At 45.9% G+C, this 18,330-nt stretch overlaps 1 protein-coding gene across 3 annotated transcripts in view; it reads right to left on the reverse strand.

Annotated features, from left to right (window-relative positions):
• The window catches only part of PCSK6 (proprotein convertase subtilisin/kexin type 6), a 180,821-nt gene that overhangs the window by 105,982 nt on the left and 56,509 nt on the right, over positions 1-18,330 (reverse strand). For 2 of the 3 annotated variants that reach the window (XM_059180173.1, XM_059180174.1), the window contains exons 3-6: positions 13,533-13,643; positions 12,844-12,987; positions 11,453-11,529; positions 9,200-9,288 (exon numbers count right to left, since the gene is read on the reverse strand). In XM_059180173.1, the coding sequence (XP_059036156.1) occupies positions 9,200-9,288; positions 11,453-11,529; positions 12,844-12,987; positions 13,533-13,643 (421 nt within the window). The remainder of the gene's footprint in view (positions 1-9,199; positions 9,289-11,452; positions 11,530-12,843; positions 12,988-13,532; positions 13,644-18,330) is intronic. The other variant, XM_059180175.1, reaches the window with a different exon arrangement.

The raw sequence follows: 18,330 nt of genomic DNA on the forward strand, positions 1-18,330 counted from the left end.
TTATGGAACTTGACAAGCAGATTCTAGTTCATCTGAAAGAGAAAATGTGCAAGAATAGCCAAGAAATTTTTGAAAAAGAACCATTTAGAGGAAATTTGTCCTTTATGTTATAAAAAAAATCCTCTTAAACTATAATAACTAATAGTGAAGTCTTGTTTAGGGATTGAAAACAAATAAGCTAATGAAACTAATGAAACAATGGAGGATAAAGGTGGTGTGTGCCGATCAGTAAACATTACCTGCAGGGAAAAATAAAGCTAAATGTCTCCTTCACACCATACACAGAAATAAATTCCATATAGATTAAAAAGCTAAATGCAAACGATAAAACCATGAAAGCTTTAAGATGAACTAGTCTTCTAAAGCTATGTTTTTAGAAGAAATACAGGACAATCGATTTATTATCTTGGATAATAAAGTAAGATCCCAAATCCAAGAGTCACAGAAATGATTGACTAATCTAACAACATAAAAAAATTTTAAACATGGAGCACTGGGTGTCGTGCATAAACAATGAATCTTGGAACACTGAAAAAATAAACTTAAATTTAAAAAATTTAAACAGCTTTTTACTGAAATATTACACATAGAGAAAAGGCACAAATCATCCATGTATAGCTCTATAAACTTAATAAAAAAATTTAAAATTTCTCTGAAATTAAAGAGACTTCCAGTTAACATCAAGCACCCACTCTCCTCTCTGGAAACAATAAAGGTGACACATGGCTCTGTGATTCCCTAGGGTGTGTAATTTCTCCATAAATTAGGCAGTGCACCTGAGGACCTTATGACCAGGGGACGGGGGGCCAAGGGGTTGTGAGGAGGGTTTGTTTCTTTGCCACACTGCATTGTTCTCACAGCAAAAGTGAAAAGTCTATTATTTTAGAGACAGTGAGGTCTGATCAAGAACTATACTGTTCTTTCTAAGAACAGGCATTTTGGGACACCTAGGTGGCTCAGTCAGTGTCTGACTTTGGCTTAGGTCATGATCTCAAGGGTCCCAGGAGCCAGCCCCGCAGCAGGTTTCCCATCAGTGGGGAGTCTGCTTCTCCCTCTCCCTCTGCAACAACCCCCCCCCCCACCGTGTTTGTGCTCTCTTTCTCTCTCTCTCAAATAAATAAACTTTTTTTTTTCTTTTGTTAAGAAGAGGCATGTTTTGTGACATGGTTTGTTGGAGGAGAAAAAGTAAGTGACAGTCAGCTCTGCCCCATCCCCACTGTTGGGAGCATAACATGAACTCATGCTAATTCACTGGTGAGAGGAGAGGAGTTCTTAAAGCTACTAGACTGGTGGAAGAGAAAGATCTGGGTCCACCCAAGTCCTCTGTGCCTGTAGCCTTGTTCCCTCTCCTCTCCTCCCTACCCCTCACCCCCCATCTTTTAGCACCTTACTGGTCTAGAGAGAAAGCCTTCATCTCCTCTCCAGTCAGTCATTAATAATAACCAGAAAGTGATTAGCATGACATCTATGCAACAATGCTACAGGAAACAAGGAAAGCTGGGGCATAACGAGTACAAGAGAATGATGAAAACATAAACATTTCTGCATAATTGAATGAAAACATAATTTCTCTCTGAAGCAAGAGATCAAAGATACACAAATATTCAATGAAGAGATGACGAGGCAACAGGAAGAGGCCCCAAGTGTGTTCATCCTCAGTACAGAAATAGAAGGAAAACATTAAACAATTTTAGAAATGAAAGCCTTACTAGGGTTTTCTCTAGGAAAAAGAGACACGGGTGAAACTGCCAAAGACATGGAGGACAGGCTTGAGAAAAGCTGAAAACAAACAAACAAACAAACAAATAAATAAATAAAATGGGAAAGAAATAAAAAGCTAAATATGATTAGAAAGTAATACAGAAGTCAGGAATTAGACATCCAATATATGTGTGAGTGGTACACATGACGACTAGAGCTGCATATACAGAACCCAAAATGCTCAAAACAGTAACAGAAGAAAATCTGTCTGAAATTACAAAAAATAATAATAACCAGATCTTTTCAAGTGTATTGAATCCCAAGAAGAGCTGCTATTGAATAATCCTCATGCACAGTTGGCCCAGCAAAGCTACTGGACCTCATGTTTAAAGGAAGAATTCTATACAAGCCAAGAAGTTAAGTTACCCACAAAGGGGGGAAAAAAAAATCAGTTGACCCCAAGCTAAGTCCAAGCAACAGTGAATCCAGGGGACAAACAAGGTGATGTTTGCTAAGTTTTGTAAGGATGTAACAGATAACACAGATCTAATTCAAGTCTAAAGGTAACCTTTGAACATTCTCAAAGATGAAAGAACTAGGAAAATACAGCACCTGCTAGCCTTTCCTGAAGAAAATTCCTCAGTGATGAAATCCAGGGAACTAAGAGATAAATCAAAGTAAATAACTCAGGAATAGAAAAGCTGTACTGCAGACGATGGTGGTGAACCAAGACCAAGTTAAGTGTGAGATTATCATGATAGATGATTACCACTGAACCCTGACAATGTAATGGCAATGACAAAAGTCTGAAGTCAAGGTGTGAGGGTGAAAAGTGCTAATTATCTAATGATCCACTATGGGAAACATGTAATTAAAAAAAAAAGTAACCCTAGACTCTAAAAGATTTTCATAATCTTGGGTTTGTCTTTTTTTTTTTTTTTTAAATAATCTTAGAGGAGTATTTGAGAAAATATTTCACCATAGTGAAATATTTATGTGACGCCCAGCAATTCCCTCATTTCAAGTTGTTTGTTTTTCTTCTGTTGAATTCACATAAGTCAAATTAAACATTAAAAAAGTAACATTGGCCTCTGAATGATTTTCACAATCTTGGGATTTGTTTTGTTTTTAATAACCTTAAAGGGCTATTTGAGAAAATATTTCATTACAATGAACTATTTATGTTATGTTCAGCAATGTCTTCATTTCAAGTTTCCTTTTCTTCTGTTACATTCACATAAATCAAATATGAAGTTTAAACATAAAATTAAATCTGGAGTTCAGCAGTAATTCAGTTTGATTTAATTTCTCATGTTAAGTTGCATACAATTAATCTTAATATATTTTACTAAAAACAAGCACAGTATGATCAAATGTCAATGAAATAATAGCCACCCACCCTCCCACCCACCCTCCCATCCATCCATCCGTCTGTATTTATGGTTTAAAGATTCCTGTTAAAGAGTAGACATAAAGAGCTGGGGCCAGAGCCAGGTTGGTTTGACCTTGGGGCAAATTACTTAACCTCTCTGGCTCTCATCACTAAAAGGGGGTAAGAACAGCATCTATAACAAGTGTTTTATGGAGCTTATAAAAGAATACATATACAGACCTTAGATCAGTGCCTATTATCTGGCAAACATTCAGTAAATACTGAAAATAAGAATTCATTTTCACCAGGATCTAGATATTTTAACCTTCTTCTCCATATTCCTCCATCCTTTGATAAATCATTACATGTATTTCTAAGCTATCTGACTTACTAGTAATGTTCCAGCAAGAATATTACTTTAAAGATATTATTAGGGGGTGCCTGGGTGGCTCAGTGGGTTAAAGCCTCTGCCTTCAGCTCAGGTCATGATCCCAGGATACTGGGATCGAACCCCACATCGGGCTCTCTGCTCAACAGGGAGCCTGCGTCCTCCTCTCTCTCTGCCTGCCTCTCTGCCTACTTGTGATCTCCGTCTGTCAAATAAATAAATAAAATCTTTTTAAAAAAAGGTATTATTAGGACAGTTCTACTAATTCTTTCATTTGATTTAATTATTTTAATGTGCTAGAACATATAAGAAATGGACAATTTTACAAAGCAAGTGGGTAGAAAAAAATTACTCCATTTATATAAATATGTAATCAAATTTTTAGGAGCCCTATCTGTGGTGACTTTAAACCATATCCACAAATTCTTCGACACTCTTCCATTCAAAAGGTGCAGCCTAATTTCTCTCCCCTTGAGTGTTTGTTAGACTTAATGATCCATTTGCCTGAAGTAATGGTACATGACTTCTAAGACTAGGTCATACACACGGCTGTTTCTTCCTTCTCTCTCTTGAATCACCTTAAATGAAAGAAGTGAGCTACCAATAAGGGCACCTGGGTGGCTCAGCTGGTTAAGTGGCTGCCTTTGCCTAAGGTCATGATCCTAGGGTCATGGGACTGAGCCCCACATTGGGCTCCCTGCTGGATGGGCAGCCTGCTGGATGGGCACCCTGCTTCTCCCCACTGCTTGTCCTCTCTCTCTCTTTCTCAAATAAATAAATAAAATCTTAAAAAAAAAAAAAAAAAGGAAGCTGGCTATCATGTTATGGTGATGCTCTAAGAACCCTACAGGGGGAATCAAGGAAGAAGGACTCCTGCCACCAGCCAGCAAGGAATGGAGGCCTCCAGCCAATAACCAAATAAGTGACCCATCTTGGAAATAGATCCTCCAGCCCCAGTCATGCGTTCAGACTACAGTCACAGCCAATAGCTTAACTGCAAACTTATGAGTGACCTTGAGCCATGATTCCTGCTAGGTAGCACATTTGTTGGTTAAGCAGCTACATTTTGCAGTAACTGTCATGCAGCAGTAGTACCAAAATCATCATCTATTTGGTAAAGAAACATAAACCACAAGTTATAGTTCTAATAACAGCAGAGTAGATTCCATCACGCTGACTCTAAAAAATAATAATGATAAATTCTCAACAAAAGATGTATTAAATAGAAACATGACTTTATAAGGGCATTCGAAAGCCCACAGAAGAAGGCAGAGGCAGGCAGTGGAGTCAGGTCTTGAAAGAAGGGAGCCATATTTAGTATGACGCAAGTCTAAATCACTTTTCTTCTATGGGAACTACCCAGTTCTCTTGGTATATAGAGAGGCTAGAACTTAAGGAGGAAAAATGCAATCTAATTCTCGTGAGATGTCATAGGATGGAGTTTAGGACAGCTAGAGCAGCTGGAAATTGAGATAAATCTCAGAAAGGAGAGAGCCACAGAACAGGACATATAAACTCCCCTCAAATGGTTGGCTGATCCCTGAACGAAACACTTTTGGGCAAGACTCTCAGAAGTTCGGGCGCCTGGGTGGCTCAGTGGGTTAAGCGGCTGCCTTCGGCTCAGGTTACGATCTCAGGGTCCTGGGATGGAGTCCCGCATCGGGCTCTCTGCTCTCTCTCTCTGCCTACTTGTAATCTCTCTCTGTCAAATAAATAAATAAAATCTTTAAAAAAAAAGACTCTCAGAAGTTCAAGAGGAAAAGACCAGCTGGAGGCTGAATGAGCTGAGTGGATATTTCAGACGCTGCCCACTGCAGGAGAGTCAATTTGGACTTTGATTCTTGTCAAGTTAGAGGTCTTGGTAAACATTTCAATCTTTCCTCTGAGATGCCAAAAGATGTCTAAAAGGAAAGACCATGTGGTTGGGATAAAGAATCTTCTCTAAGGCTAAGGGCAAATCAGAAAGAGATCAATCATAAAAAATGAAGAGTCAAACCTCCACATGTTCAAAATGAACTGACTGCTGGAATGAAACTCAACAGCATTCAAAGATCACAGAATCCACAGTCTCTACAATGTAGTACAACAACGTTTAGGGTACAGCAAAAATTTGCTAGCCATGTGCAAAGAAACAAGAGTATATGACCCATTGTAAAAAGAAGAAGCAAGCATTACAAGCACTCAGAAATAACCGAGATACTGGAATTAGTACAAGTCTTTAAAGTAACTCTTACAAATATGTTACAGAATCGATAACAAAAGATAGAAATAATGGGTGAAGAGAAGAACCTCAGGAAAGATGTGGGAACAATAATAAATCATATTATTTATTATTTATTAACAATAATAAATCAATAATAAATAATAAATTATTATTTATTAACAATAATAAATCAATAATAAATAATAAATCACAGGACAGAAAGGCATGAGATCTGAAAGCAAAAAAAAAAAAAAAAGGGAATTCATTGGATGGAATTAACAACAGGTTGGACACCACAAAAGAAAGTATTAATGGGCCTGAAGACAGTGCAGTAGAAATCATATAATTTGAAACACAGAGAGGGGAAAAAGGACTTAAAAAGATGAACACAGCCTCAATAACCTGTAAGGTATATCAAGGAATCTAACAACTATAACTGGTACCCAAAGAGAGGAGAGGGAAAATAGGGTTGAAAAAAAATGAGATAATGACAGAAATTTTTCCACATTTGACTTAAACCAAAAAATAAGAATAAGCCCCTAGGAAAACAAGCAAACCTCAAGCCAGATAAGCATGAAGAAAATTACACCCAAGTATATCATACTCACCGGCAAAGCACAGGTGGAAAAAAGAAATCACACTATGTAAACGGGGAACAACAATGCAGATTAAAAATGACTCATCATCAAAAACAATGGACACCAAAGGACAATGGAAGAACATTTTTAAAGTGTTGAAAGAAAAACATGTCCCATTAGAATTGTGTTCAGCAAAATTTCTTTCAAAAATGAGGTTGAAATAAAGACACTTTCAGATAAATGTTTAGATAAATTGTCATCAGTACACCTGCACTTCAAAAAACATGAAAAGAAATTCTCAGGCTAAAGAAACATGGAAACCACATAGAAATCCAAAGCTAGAAAGTGAGGATGGGCACCGGGAATGGTAAATATGTAGGTAAATATATCCTTTTCCATTAGGATTTTAAAGTCAACTGTTTAATGAAGAAGAACAATGCCTATGGGTTTATAACATATGTAGTAAAATTAAAAAAACAACAGCACAAAGCATGGGAATGAGTGTCCATTGGAATAATCTGGTTCAGGTTCATGTCTAATATATGAAATAGTCTGAGTGCTTCCAGATAGATTGGAGTAAGTTGGGAGATACACTTTAATCTCTTGAGCAAAAGCTAAAAGAAATAAATAAAAATAAATAAAAGGGTACGCTCACGGTCAGTTCCATGGGCATCTCCTGTGTGTTAGCTCACTCAGAGAGGGAGGCTATGTTAGGGGTGCCTGAGGGTTGCCCTGTCCAGGGCTGGGCTTGGAAGAAGGGGTGTCTGCCTGTGTGGCAGGGCTGGAGCAGTATACAAGCAATTTTGGAGACCCAGCTATCACAGGTCCCCTGGGTCAATGCCAGCCTCCAACCCCACACTTGGCATCTCCATGGCCAGCCCCACCCTATCTGTAACCGTATGTGGCATGCTTCCATGCTAACTGTCCTATTTTCCCCTAAGCACCTTTCCTGTTCCCAGTCAAATTCTCTTGTACTGAGCTTGTGCCTCAGCCTCACGCTTCTGCCCCCACTGAGTGCTTGCCGAGCCATGACCCCCCATCTGCCTGTCATTTCAGTACTTGGTCTTATACTATCTTTCATGTTTGCATGGTTCATCCCAAAGACATGTGAAGCTTCTAGAAGGTCGCAGATTGTATCTTTCTTATCCTTATTCTTCTTCCCCTCATTGGCTAGCACAGTATTATACGTAAAGATATGAAATACATTAATTAAAAAATATTCCTCTTCCCAAGTCCTGTGGTCAAAGAAGTGATCTCTTCCGAATTCGGGAAACTGGGGTAACATTTCCACATGGAGTACAGAGTGAGAACCAACCACACTCATGGGCACTTTCTCTGGAGGTTCTCTACCTCCTTAACTGCTCTGGTTGCTCATCGCAGCCCACAGAGTGGGTGTCACCTACCTGCCTGACTCCAGAAAACCCTCTCAACCAGGACTTCTCAGACTGACACTGGCTGTCACACCCTCTCGGGATTTTGATATAATGCAGATCCTGACTCAGTAGGTCTGGGACTCTACGATTTTCTGTACTTCTAATGGCTCCCTGAAAATGTCAGTGCTCCCAGTCCAGGGTCTTTGGGGTGCAGGGCTCAGACAATCCCAAAGGTGGGTTGCCTTGAGCCCTAACTCAAGGCAACACAAATCACTTTTATTCTGTCTCTGAATTTCAGCAGGAGGGATGGAGTTGCTCAGAGTCCCTTGCACTTATCCCTCAGCCAATGGTTTCCACACACAACGCATCTCACTTCATGGTCACAACAGACCAGGGGAGTCAGTTGAGTTATTGCTATTCTGAACCGAGGCTCAGAGAGGTTACATGGATTGTCCAAGAACACATAGCAAGCGGGTGGTGGAACTGGGATTGGTGCCCACGTCAGGCTGGTCCTACAGTTTATGGCGAGACTTCTAAGGGGCATGTATCCATCGGAACCTCCAGCATGATCCAGGGAACCCATGGCCCAACCTCTCCATAGTAGACCAGAGAGGCTACAATCACTCCAGCAAAGCAAAAAGCAGCAGGGAAGGCGGTGTCTTGGGAAGGCCCATTGAGCATGAGCATCTCCAAACTGAGAGTCCCCAGCGAGAACAGGGGCACCCCAAAGCCAGCTGGCTGCTCAAGGACCATTCATGCCCAAGGCACGCACCTGCTCAGCTCCCAGTTCAGTGAAATGCCCCTAATTGCTACTTCGGAGTACCTGCGGATTGCCAGTTGGGGCTGTCAAACTGCCAGGCTCAGGCGGGGAAGACGATATGGGACTCTGCTCTAAATCCCCCTCCCAGCAAGGGAAGCCTGACTCCTAGACAGAGAAGATAACCAGGAGAGGCAGAAACACCTGGGGTCAGGCATTGTTACTTACAGGGACTTGGAAGACCTGGTCCCCCACCGGCCGTGGCGAACAAGCTGAGGGGGAGCAGAGTGGGCACGGAGCCAAAGGGAGAGGCAGGAAGAGGCTCTGGGGTGATGGGAAGGAAGGCTGCAAGCCAAGGCCTAAATTGGGAGGACAACCTGTGACCAGGGGACACTATGACAAAGGTCCCCTGGCTAAAGCTGAGGGGCAGGGGCAGGAGAAGTGGGCCAGCATACTGGAGCAAGGACTTTCATTGTGGGAGTGACAGGGACCCCCCGCAGGGCTGTGAGCAGGAGGGAACCAGCATGGCCTTTTCTGAGGGGTGGTCTGGTTGACACTGGTGAGTCAGACTAGCAGGGCCGAGAAAGAAAGGGGGTGCCTTCCCGATGGCTTTTCGGGCAACACAGTGAGCAGTTCCTCAGCGGTGAGGCCCCAGTCATGGGGTGCTGGCCGCCTGCCACCAGGCTGCAGACTGGGGGGAAGGGGGGGCATAGGTCTGACACAGCAGACCTGCTGGTTGAGGCCAGCAGAGGTGAAGCTGTTGCCCCTGGTGGGACACCCCTGCTGCGGGCCCCGTAGCTCCCCAGCTGCGTGCCCCTGGACCTTACCTCCAATTTTGGCATTGTACGCTATGCCCACGATGCAGTAAGAGTTGTTGGCTGAAGCAGCGACCTCCCCCGCACAGCGAGTACCATGTCTGAAGCAAAGCAGAAAACGAAGTTAGGGCTCCGCCCGGCAATCGGGAGCACGTCCCGGGCATTGCTCAGATCTCCTGCAAGAGGAGTGTCACTTAGCCTCTGTCCTGCCCCCCCAACCCCCCACCCTTCCCTTGCAAGCTGCTCCCCCGGGAGGGAGCCTCAAGCCCAGCTTTGCCCAACCACCCAGGGCAGTCTTGCCCCTGCACAGGGCGAGCACTTCCCCTAATCCCAGGACGAAGTGCGGGGCTTCTGCTCCCCGCACCCAGGGTCCGGGGCTTTCCTCCTCCAGAACTATGCCTTCAGGTCACCCACAGTACATTGTCTAGCACATTGCACGTGCAGCGTAGACATCCATGGGGCTGACAGGATGGAAGGGAGAACGAATGGGTGTCCTATGCCCCTGCCACCCCCATGCTCACCTTGGGACAGCCCTCCCTTCCCCTCCCCTCCACGGCCACTTAAGCAGGAGCCGAGGAAGAACGCTTGAAATTGGAACACTCAACAGCGGCGGGGAGATTGCGAAGAAATTACCAGAAAAACAAATTGCTTTCCTCAGTAATGACCCCATTTTCCAACGTGCTTCATAGAGGCAATTCCTCTGCAGAGAGGCCAAAATATGGGCAAGTTTCAACAGCCCATCTCTGTGAGAGTCCATGGGGATTAGAATCATTGATTTAAATTTAAAACCACCTTTAAAAATAGTCCCGGGTCTGCGTGCTCGCCTTCTGGAAGGGAGTCATCCGTCCTTCTGCGGATCTCATGCCACCCCCCGGGGCCAGGGCTGTCCCCAGTGTCACGGAGCTCCATGTCTCACCCAGACTCAGGCCTGCCCTTCACAGGTCACTGTGTCCTGTCTGGATCATTCCTCCCAGGCACCCTGCACCCAAGGTGTGCTCGTGGCTGAGCAGGAAGGGCACCTCCGGACATGACCTTGGGACACATGACCTTAGGACACGAGGCAGGAAAGCAGCCCTCAGGGCTGGGGCCTCTGCTAGCTCCAGGGACTCTGAGCTCTGTGGTGTTGAACACATCAGCCTAGCTGAGCCCCCCTGCACAGCACGGCATGGGTACCCGTGTTTGAACCTCACCATGGACTCTACAGAAAAGCAAAATACTATATGGGAGGGAGAAGGCACCTTGGCAAGCGTTGTGTCAGCTGGGAGACCAAAGAAAGGTCTTTTGTTCTTTTCCACGAAATATTTCTGGAGGAATGGTACAAGCTCAGGGCATGGAGCAAGCCAGCAGAGAAAAGACAGGCAGGACACAGTGAATGAAGTCCCAGGGCCAGGTCTGTGAAGCTGGACTTGACTTCCCCCACAACAGGGCTGTCACTTCACAGCACACAAGTCATCTAATCTCTCTAGACCAGCTGTCTTCGTTTGCAAAATGATGAAAACAGCTACCTAGACGGCACCCACCACGGTTTCTTCCCCTGTCTGTTCAGCCCGCCCACAACCCAGGGAGGCAGGGAGCATCGTCTCCACGGGAAAGTCTCTTAAGACTGAGATGAAGCCTCACCACCAGGGATGGTAAAGCTTGGACTTGAACCCAGATCTATCCAACATCACTCAGGGCCCTTCCACCTCTCCCATAAGGTCATGGACAAAGACAAAAAAGCTCAGGCATATGACTTCTGTGCTCCACTAGGCCAAACCGCTGTCTTTTTTTTTTTTTTTTTTTTTTTTTTTTGTATTAAAAGAGTTTATTCATTTGAGAGAGAGAAAGAGAGCATGCACATGAGTGAGGGGAGAGGCAGACTCCCCACTGAGCAGGGAGCCCGATGCGGGGCTTGATCCCAGGACCCTGAAATCATGACCTGAGTTGAAGGCAGAGGCTTAACTGTCTGAGCCACCCAGGTGCCCCCAAACTGCTGTCATAACACAACTGGTCATGAAGACAAGGTTGGAAACAGAAACAATGTTGGTCAAACATCTGTTTCTAGCTGACCAGCAGAGCTGACACCCCAAGAAGAGGCGAACTCCACATAGGCTGTCTTGTGCCTGAAGGGCTGTTCTGGCACTGGCTTCTGGCTCCGGGCTAAGCCCCAGACACCGGCCAGGCAGCCCCATCACCCTTCCGGAATCCCTATGGGGGGCCAGTTCAATAGTGATTCTGCAGGGAGAGGGACAGGGAAGCAAGATAGGAGGAGACAGAGTGACATACTTATTTTCATTGCTGGCATCATAACGTGGAGACGGGTCATAATCATTTCCGTTGACATCATAGCTGGCGTAGGAATCCTAAGAAAGGAAATCTCAGTGACCGAAGAGAAATGGCACAGCGTGCTTGAAATAATTTTTATGCTTCTATTAGAAAGTAGAGAAAAACATACACTTGGTACTCTTGTCCTAGAACTATCATCTTGCGTACGTTTTTATTGCAGTAAAAGACACCCCCCGAAAATGTGCCCTCCTAACCATTTGAAAGTATCAAGTTCAATGGCATTAAGTACATTCAAATGGTCACTCACCTGTCACTCCCCTGCACCCCCAGACCTCTTCACCTTGCAAAACTGACACTCTGAACCCATTTTCCTCTCTCCACTCCCCCGGCTCCTGGCAATCCTCATTCTGCTTTCTGTCCCCAAGAATTGGACTGCTCTAGGTGCCTCTTCTAAGTCCAATCATACAGAATTTGTTTTTTGTTTTTTTTTTCCCCGTGATTGGCATCTTCCATTTAATGTCCTCAAGGCGCACCCGTGTTGCAGTATGTGTCAGACTGTCCATCACCTTATGTGTCTAATGTTCGTGTCTCTGTTTAGACACTCATGGTTACAGTACTCGTATCATTTCACACCCTCCTTTTAAATAAAACACTTCAGAAAAGCTCTCATGGATTGTTGACTGCAAAACTGCCACTTTTAAGGGCTGCGTGATTGTCTCTCCAACAGATAGGGCATGGGTGAACTTAACCTTTGTTACACACGCAGGTTCGTTAGAATACATTAGAATATTGAATGCCTCCTTCCTATGTGCTCCGTGCCAGGCTCGCTCCTTTACACGTACAAAGACGTTCAGTCCTCGCAATGACCGGATGAGGTGCCATTTCCCAGATGGTGACACTGAGGCCCAGAAGTGAAGAAACTTGCCCGAGGTCTCGGAGCTAGTGAACTGCAGAGCCCGAACAGAACCCCAGGCAGTTGGGTCCAGAGCCCAGGCTTGACCTGTGTCATGTTTCACGCCGCTTGCGTTAGTCCGATGACCATCTCCACACCCGTTTCTGAATTCTTTAGGACCCATTCTCGGGAATACATGTGACTCCTCAAACATCTGGACCGATCCTTCTGGGCAACCCCCGGCTCGAGGATGACAGAAAGAAGTGTGTTTCGCCAACACCCCCCCTTCCCCACAACATGGTTTTCTGTTTTGTTTAATATAATGGGGTGGGGAGGGGAGAAATGGCACCTTATGGGTTTTATTTATTTATTTATTTATTTATTAAAAATCATTTTATTTGTATTTTATTTATTTATTTGCCTTATGGTTTTTAAAATGTGTATTTATGGAATGACTAGCATGGTTGAGTATCTTTGCACATTCCTAGGCTTGACTTACATAGTTTGGAGCCAGGTCAGGGTGGTTCCGCTCTATGCCATCATCGAGGATGGTGACCACCACGTTCTTCCCAGTGTAGCCCTTCTTCCACGCTGCCTGGACATTCATTTCTGATCGGCAGCGGCTGTTCTTGTCACCACAGTGCTGTAGGCACAGAAGACACAAAGCCCAGCCCCAGCACGGACTCCTTGCAGCCATAGCATGGCATAAGATGGGCACATCGTACGGTGCAAACCCAGCAGGGGCGTTCTTATACGTGCAAGTGAATGAGAAGGAAACACTTCCCCGTGCCCTACAGAGCAGACAACCTCTTTCTCCCACCCATTCCCAGGAAGAGTGAATGCGAAGTGCTCCCCGAGCTTTTCCTACACCTGGCAATCTATCATTTTCCTAGGGTATTATCTCCTTTTGTGGGCTCTCACTTTTCACTGCTTAATTAGTCCTGAGCTTGCAAGAATTCACTGCCCTGCTCAAAGACTCCACACCCCCCACCCTGGAGAGGTTTTGCATCATTCTTAAAACTTTCACAAGAACATCTGTGCAGCACTGAAGCAGGGATTTCACAATGATAGGAAATGCGTCTGTTTGGAGTTGCCGTGAGGATTTAGCTTTGCTGGGGGAAATGAACCCATCCCAGCAACATGGCAGTACAAATGCCCAGGGGGCAGTGAGGCCCACACCCCACTCACCATGTACCACATGTTGGACCAAATGGGGTCGTTGAAATAGAGGGCCTGCGGGTCGCTTCGCACCTGTCTCTTCACTCTGCGTTTAACTTCTTGTTGTTGGAGCCATTTCACCTGGCAGGGAGAAATGCAGTTACTATTTATTTTAAAGAGGATCTCATGATTGTCTGTAGCCTCTCCATCAGTGCTACAAGTGTGAAGACTGTAAAAAGGGGAGAATTGATCAAACAGTTATTGGAAGTTGGAAGCAAGACATTCTACAGAGAAGACAGGAATCAGTAAATTACAGTAATCCATACATTGGAATTTTTAGTCGCCTCTGGAAACACGATACAAATAAGCACAGAGAAAAATCTAGCAAGAGATATGGCAAGATATTAAGAGCTGTAATTCTTTGGTGGTGACATTATTGCTAATTTAAAATTTCTAAATTAGGGTCCTCTGGGTGCCTCAGTTGTTAAAGCATCTGCCTTTGGCTCGGGGTCACGATCCCAGAGTCCTGGGATCGAGCCCCACATTGGGCTCTTTGCTCAACAGGAGGCCTGCTTCTCCCTCTCCCACTCCCCCTGCTTATGTTCCTGCTCTCTCTCTCTCTCTGTCAAATAAATAAATAAATAAAATCTTTATAAATAAATAAAATTTCTAAATTATCTTCAGGGTTTTTATGAATTTTCAGTTGGCATGATCTGCCTTCACAACCAAGAAAAAGAGTTTGCGAGGGAATATCCGTGATACTTTGGAGCAGGAATCCAGGAGGCCTAGCTGCCTAGACTCAAAACACAGTCCCACTCTCACCAGCTGTATGACTGAGAGCAGTTCAGTAACCTCCCTGGCCTCAGTTTGCTTGTCTGTACAATGGGCACCATCATGGGTTGTCCTGAGGGGGCACTTGCGTATGAAGGAGTGTATAGAAAGCACTCACTTCAGCGTGTGTGTGTGTGTGTGTGTGTGTGTGTGTGTGTGAGAGAGAGAGAGAGAGAGAGAGAGAGAGAGAGAGTGTTTCGAGGTTGAAGATGTTTGTTTTGTTTTATTTGTACTTTTAAAAGATCACGGGGGAAAGAATTCCCACGCCTTGAAGCAAAGCATTTTCTTGCTACTGTGGTCCCACTTGATTCAGTAATGGCTCCCTCTGGGGCTCAGTCTGGAACTGGGGTGGGGATATGCAGGACGACGGCACTGGGGCTCTGCTCTCAGGAGTCTGTGCTTTAGGTGGGGGTCTCCCACCAAGCCGCCCAGAGTGTGATGCAGGCTCTGAAGGAGCAGACAGGTAGGGAAAGTGAGGTGAGGAGGAGAAGGATTGGAAGAGGGGAACTTCAAGGGTTGGAGCGGTGGGGGCCCGGGGGGACGCCAGGCAAGGCTGGTGACCTCAGGCTCAGACCCAAGGCTGGCACAGCCACCAGAGGAGCCACCCAAGGCAACTCTGGAAGGGAATTAGAGGCCGCCAAAGGCAGAGGGGCAGAATGTCTTCCTTCAGACCTCTCTTGGCCTCCGTTTCCCCACACTGTCCTGAGGAAGGAAAGCAGGACAGCCCCATATACCGCCTCACATTTAAGGGCGGGGATTGATCTGAAAAGGCAATATGGATCAACAGGAAAAAGTGCTTAGGAAGAAGTATCACAGCCTGTCCCTCTACCAACGCGCTTTGTTCCTAAAACACCAGGAGACACCCAGGTTCCTTAGAAACACCACAAACAGTTCAACAACAGTTTGGGGCTAGACACTAAAACGAACCTCGGCTCCAAGTCCTAGATAATTTATAATTGCCGTGAATAGATACTTCCATGGAAAATAACACTATACAGTGAGATATTTTGTTCACAATACCCTCTGATGGCATTTTGTAACTTCCCCATAAATCACTGTCTGAACCAGAAAGATTTACTCAGTACACAACACTTAAGACAATATTTCCTAATCTGCTAAACACCCTAATTACAAAACAGAGCATTGCGTGTACAACTAATGGCTACAAGCTCCCCAGGGACGTTCCCAATCCATCTTGTCCTACTGACTCACCACCCACCTTACTAACATCCAGCACCTTCCGTCGCTTGTGGACATCCAGTTATAGAGGAGAAGGAGGTGAACTCTCTTCTTCCAAGCTTGAGTGGGTCACCAGGGAGATGACATGGGAAAGCATGTTGCCAGAAGTCACAAAATAGTCCCCTGGCGGTATGAAAGGGTGAGCACCCTGGCCCCAAACCCAAGGCTAACACACAGTTCTGAGGGTGGGCTGTCCTGGCACGGGTCCACGGCACAGATTCTCAGTTGCAGAGACGGGAGGGAGGCAGCCACCAGCCAAGGAATGCGTGGAGCCACTGAAAGCTGGAAGAGGCAAGGAAAGATTCTCAGCTGCAGCCCCATGGATACCTTGATTCCAGCTTGGTTCTAGCTTGATTCTAGCTTGGTCTCAGGGGCAGCTCTCTCCCCCTCAACAGGTCACTATAAGTCTTTGACAACCGGTGAGCACTGGCAGGTCAATGGAACCAAATATAACAAATTATCCAGATGGAATCACAGGTGTCCTCACTGTCTCAGGCTGATTGGGCCAGTGGCCCCTGGGTCTGGGCTTCCTTGCCATTGTCTCTCTCTGGGCTCCAGACATTGCCTTGTTTCTCAGCCAAGTGCAGGGAAATATAAGGGGATCCCTGACGTGTGTGATTATCTTTCTGAGAAAAAGCAACCTAGGATCCTTTGTGGGGTTTCAAGTATTTTTCATAATACTTCTCTGGAAGTTCACCCAGACTGCCCTTTTACATGGAAGATTCACTCATGGTCTATCTGGATTTCCCAGCTTCCCAAGGAGGCATTCAGACTTTCTCCGGGTGAAAAATGCAGGGGAAGAGACCGTGGTACACACGGTCTACTTTTCAAGGCCGCAGAACTCAGAAAATCAGTCTTGAACTCAAGCAAGTCTGCAAAGGAGTGGGCCTGGAGCAGAATAAAACACATTTAGTGCCTCAGGATGCCTGGTGAGGGTAGAGCCCTTATGAAGACAATGGATCGTGCATGCATCAAGCTTTCAGATCACTGCATTGAAGGAAAGGGGAATACAGCACACAGGAAAGTTCCTGCTCATTCTACTTCACTCCCCACAGGCTTCTTCTTCTTCTTCTTCTTTTTTTTTTAAAGATTTTATTCATTTATTTGTTTTTGAGAGAGGGAGGGAGGGCAGAGGGAGAGGGAGACAGAGAATCTCAAGTCAAGCAGACTTCACGCTGAGTGCGGAGCCCAGCATGGGACTCGATCCCACAACCCTGAGATCATGACCCAAGCTGAGATCAAAGGGTCAGATGCTCAAGCAACTAAGCCCCCAGACCCCCTCCGTATGTTTATAGGAGGTTGATGGTGGCCTCCCAAAAGGTACGTGCACCCAGAAGTAATTAAGTTAAGGATCTCCAGACGAGATTACCTGGGTGATTTATTTGAGTGTGCCCTAAATTCCAGTGACATGTGTCCCCATACAAGAAGGCAGGAGGACAGCCCTTGGGAAGACAGAGACAGATGCAGAGACGGGAGGGAGGCAGCCACCAGCCAAGGAATGCGTGGAGCCACTGAAAGCTGGAAGAGGCAAGGAAAGATTCTCAGCTGCAGCCCCATGGATACCTTGATTCCAGGCTTCTGGACTTCAGGACGGTGACATCAGAAATATCCGTCATTTCAAGCCACCCAGTGTGTGGGCATTTGTTACAGCTGCCCTCAGACGGTAATACAGGTTTCAACAGTGGCTTTAATCAGGGCTGAGCTTTGTCAACGTTTGAGAATCCCTGAGGCTGTCCTGCTGAAGGAGGGTCTGGGATTCCAGCTCGCCTGTCCTCACCTCTCCCACTGGAGACCTCCCCTCTCCCACTGGAGATGAGAATGTACAGGACCCCAGAGGAGGGGCTGCGGTGGCTTGAGGCAGTTCTGGGAGGGGCCCTGGGCTGGGTAGAGAGGCTGGAGGCAGTGGCTCTTGGGGCCAGCTCTGGCTGGAACCACTTCCTGCACAGACCTGTAGCTCTCGCCCACTCCCTCTGTCCCCCTCAGTGGGTTAACGCCTCTGCCAGGTCATAGGGCACCACACACCTTTCCCTTGGAACCTCACTCTATGCCCAGGCCACTCCGCCCGGTCTTCCATCTCCAGCAGGCTGGGCTGTGCCACGAGGCTCTGTGCCTCCGGCCTGGTGGGTCCCCTAACCCCCTACCCACCCTCTACTTATATTCATCTTTGAGCCTCACACATGCTGGAAACCTTTTCTGATGTCCAGACTGGCCACTCAGGGGGTCCCCCTCAGAGCTCCTAGGCTCCCGTGCATGTCTCTTTACCACTGCCCTCACTCCCCAGTGTGCCCATTAGCCCTTCTTTCCTCCCACAAGAAGGATAACTGAAGTCACCCTGGTTTCCCCAGCTCTCAGCAAACACCTGTCCTGTGACAGGTCCTTGCTGAGCAAAGCTCTGCTGGACCACAAACATCCGCTTTCTTATGGAAAAGGCAAGATGAAACGGACACAGAATGAATACAAACTTTGGAGACTCTGCCAGAAGTGGGGGTCCATCTGATCGCCCTCTGCTCCCCACTGGCCTGGGGGTAGGGCCTGGGTTTTGCCCACCACTGTATTTCAGTATACCCAGCACTGTGTGGAACACAGAAAGAGCTCACTAAATGCTTCTTGAACACAGGAGTGAAGTTAAATGAATACATTTCTGATTACAAATATAACAACGAGTAGACTTTTAAAAAACACATTTCAGGGGTGCCTGGGTGGCTCAGTGGGTTAAAGCCTCTGCCTTCAGCTCAGGCCATAATCTCAGGTCCTGGGA

The sequence above is a fragment of the Mustela lutreola genome, chromosome 7 (genome assembly GCF_030435805.1).
Source record: "Mustela lutreola isolate mMusLut2 chromosome 7, mMusLut2.pri, whole genome shotgun sequence".
NCBI lineage: Eukaryota > Metazoa > Chordata > Mammalia > Carnivora > Mustelidae > Mustela > Mustela lutreola.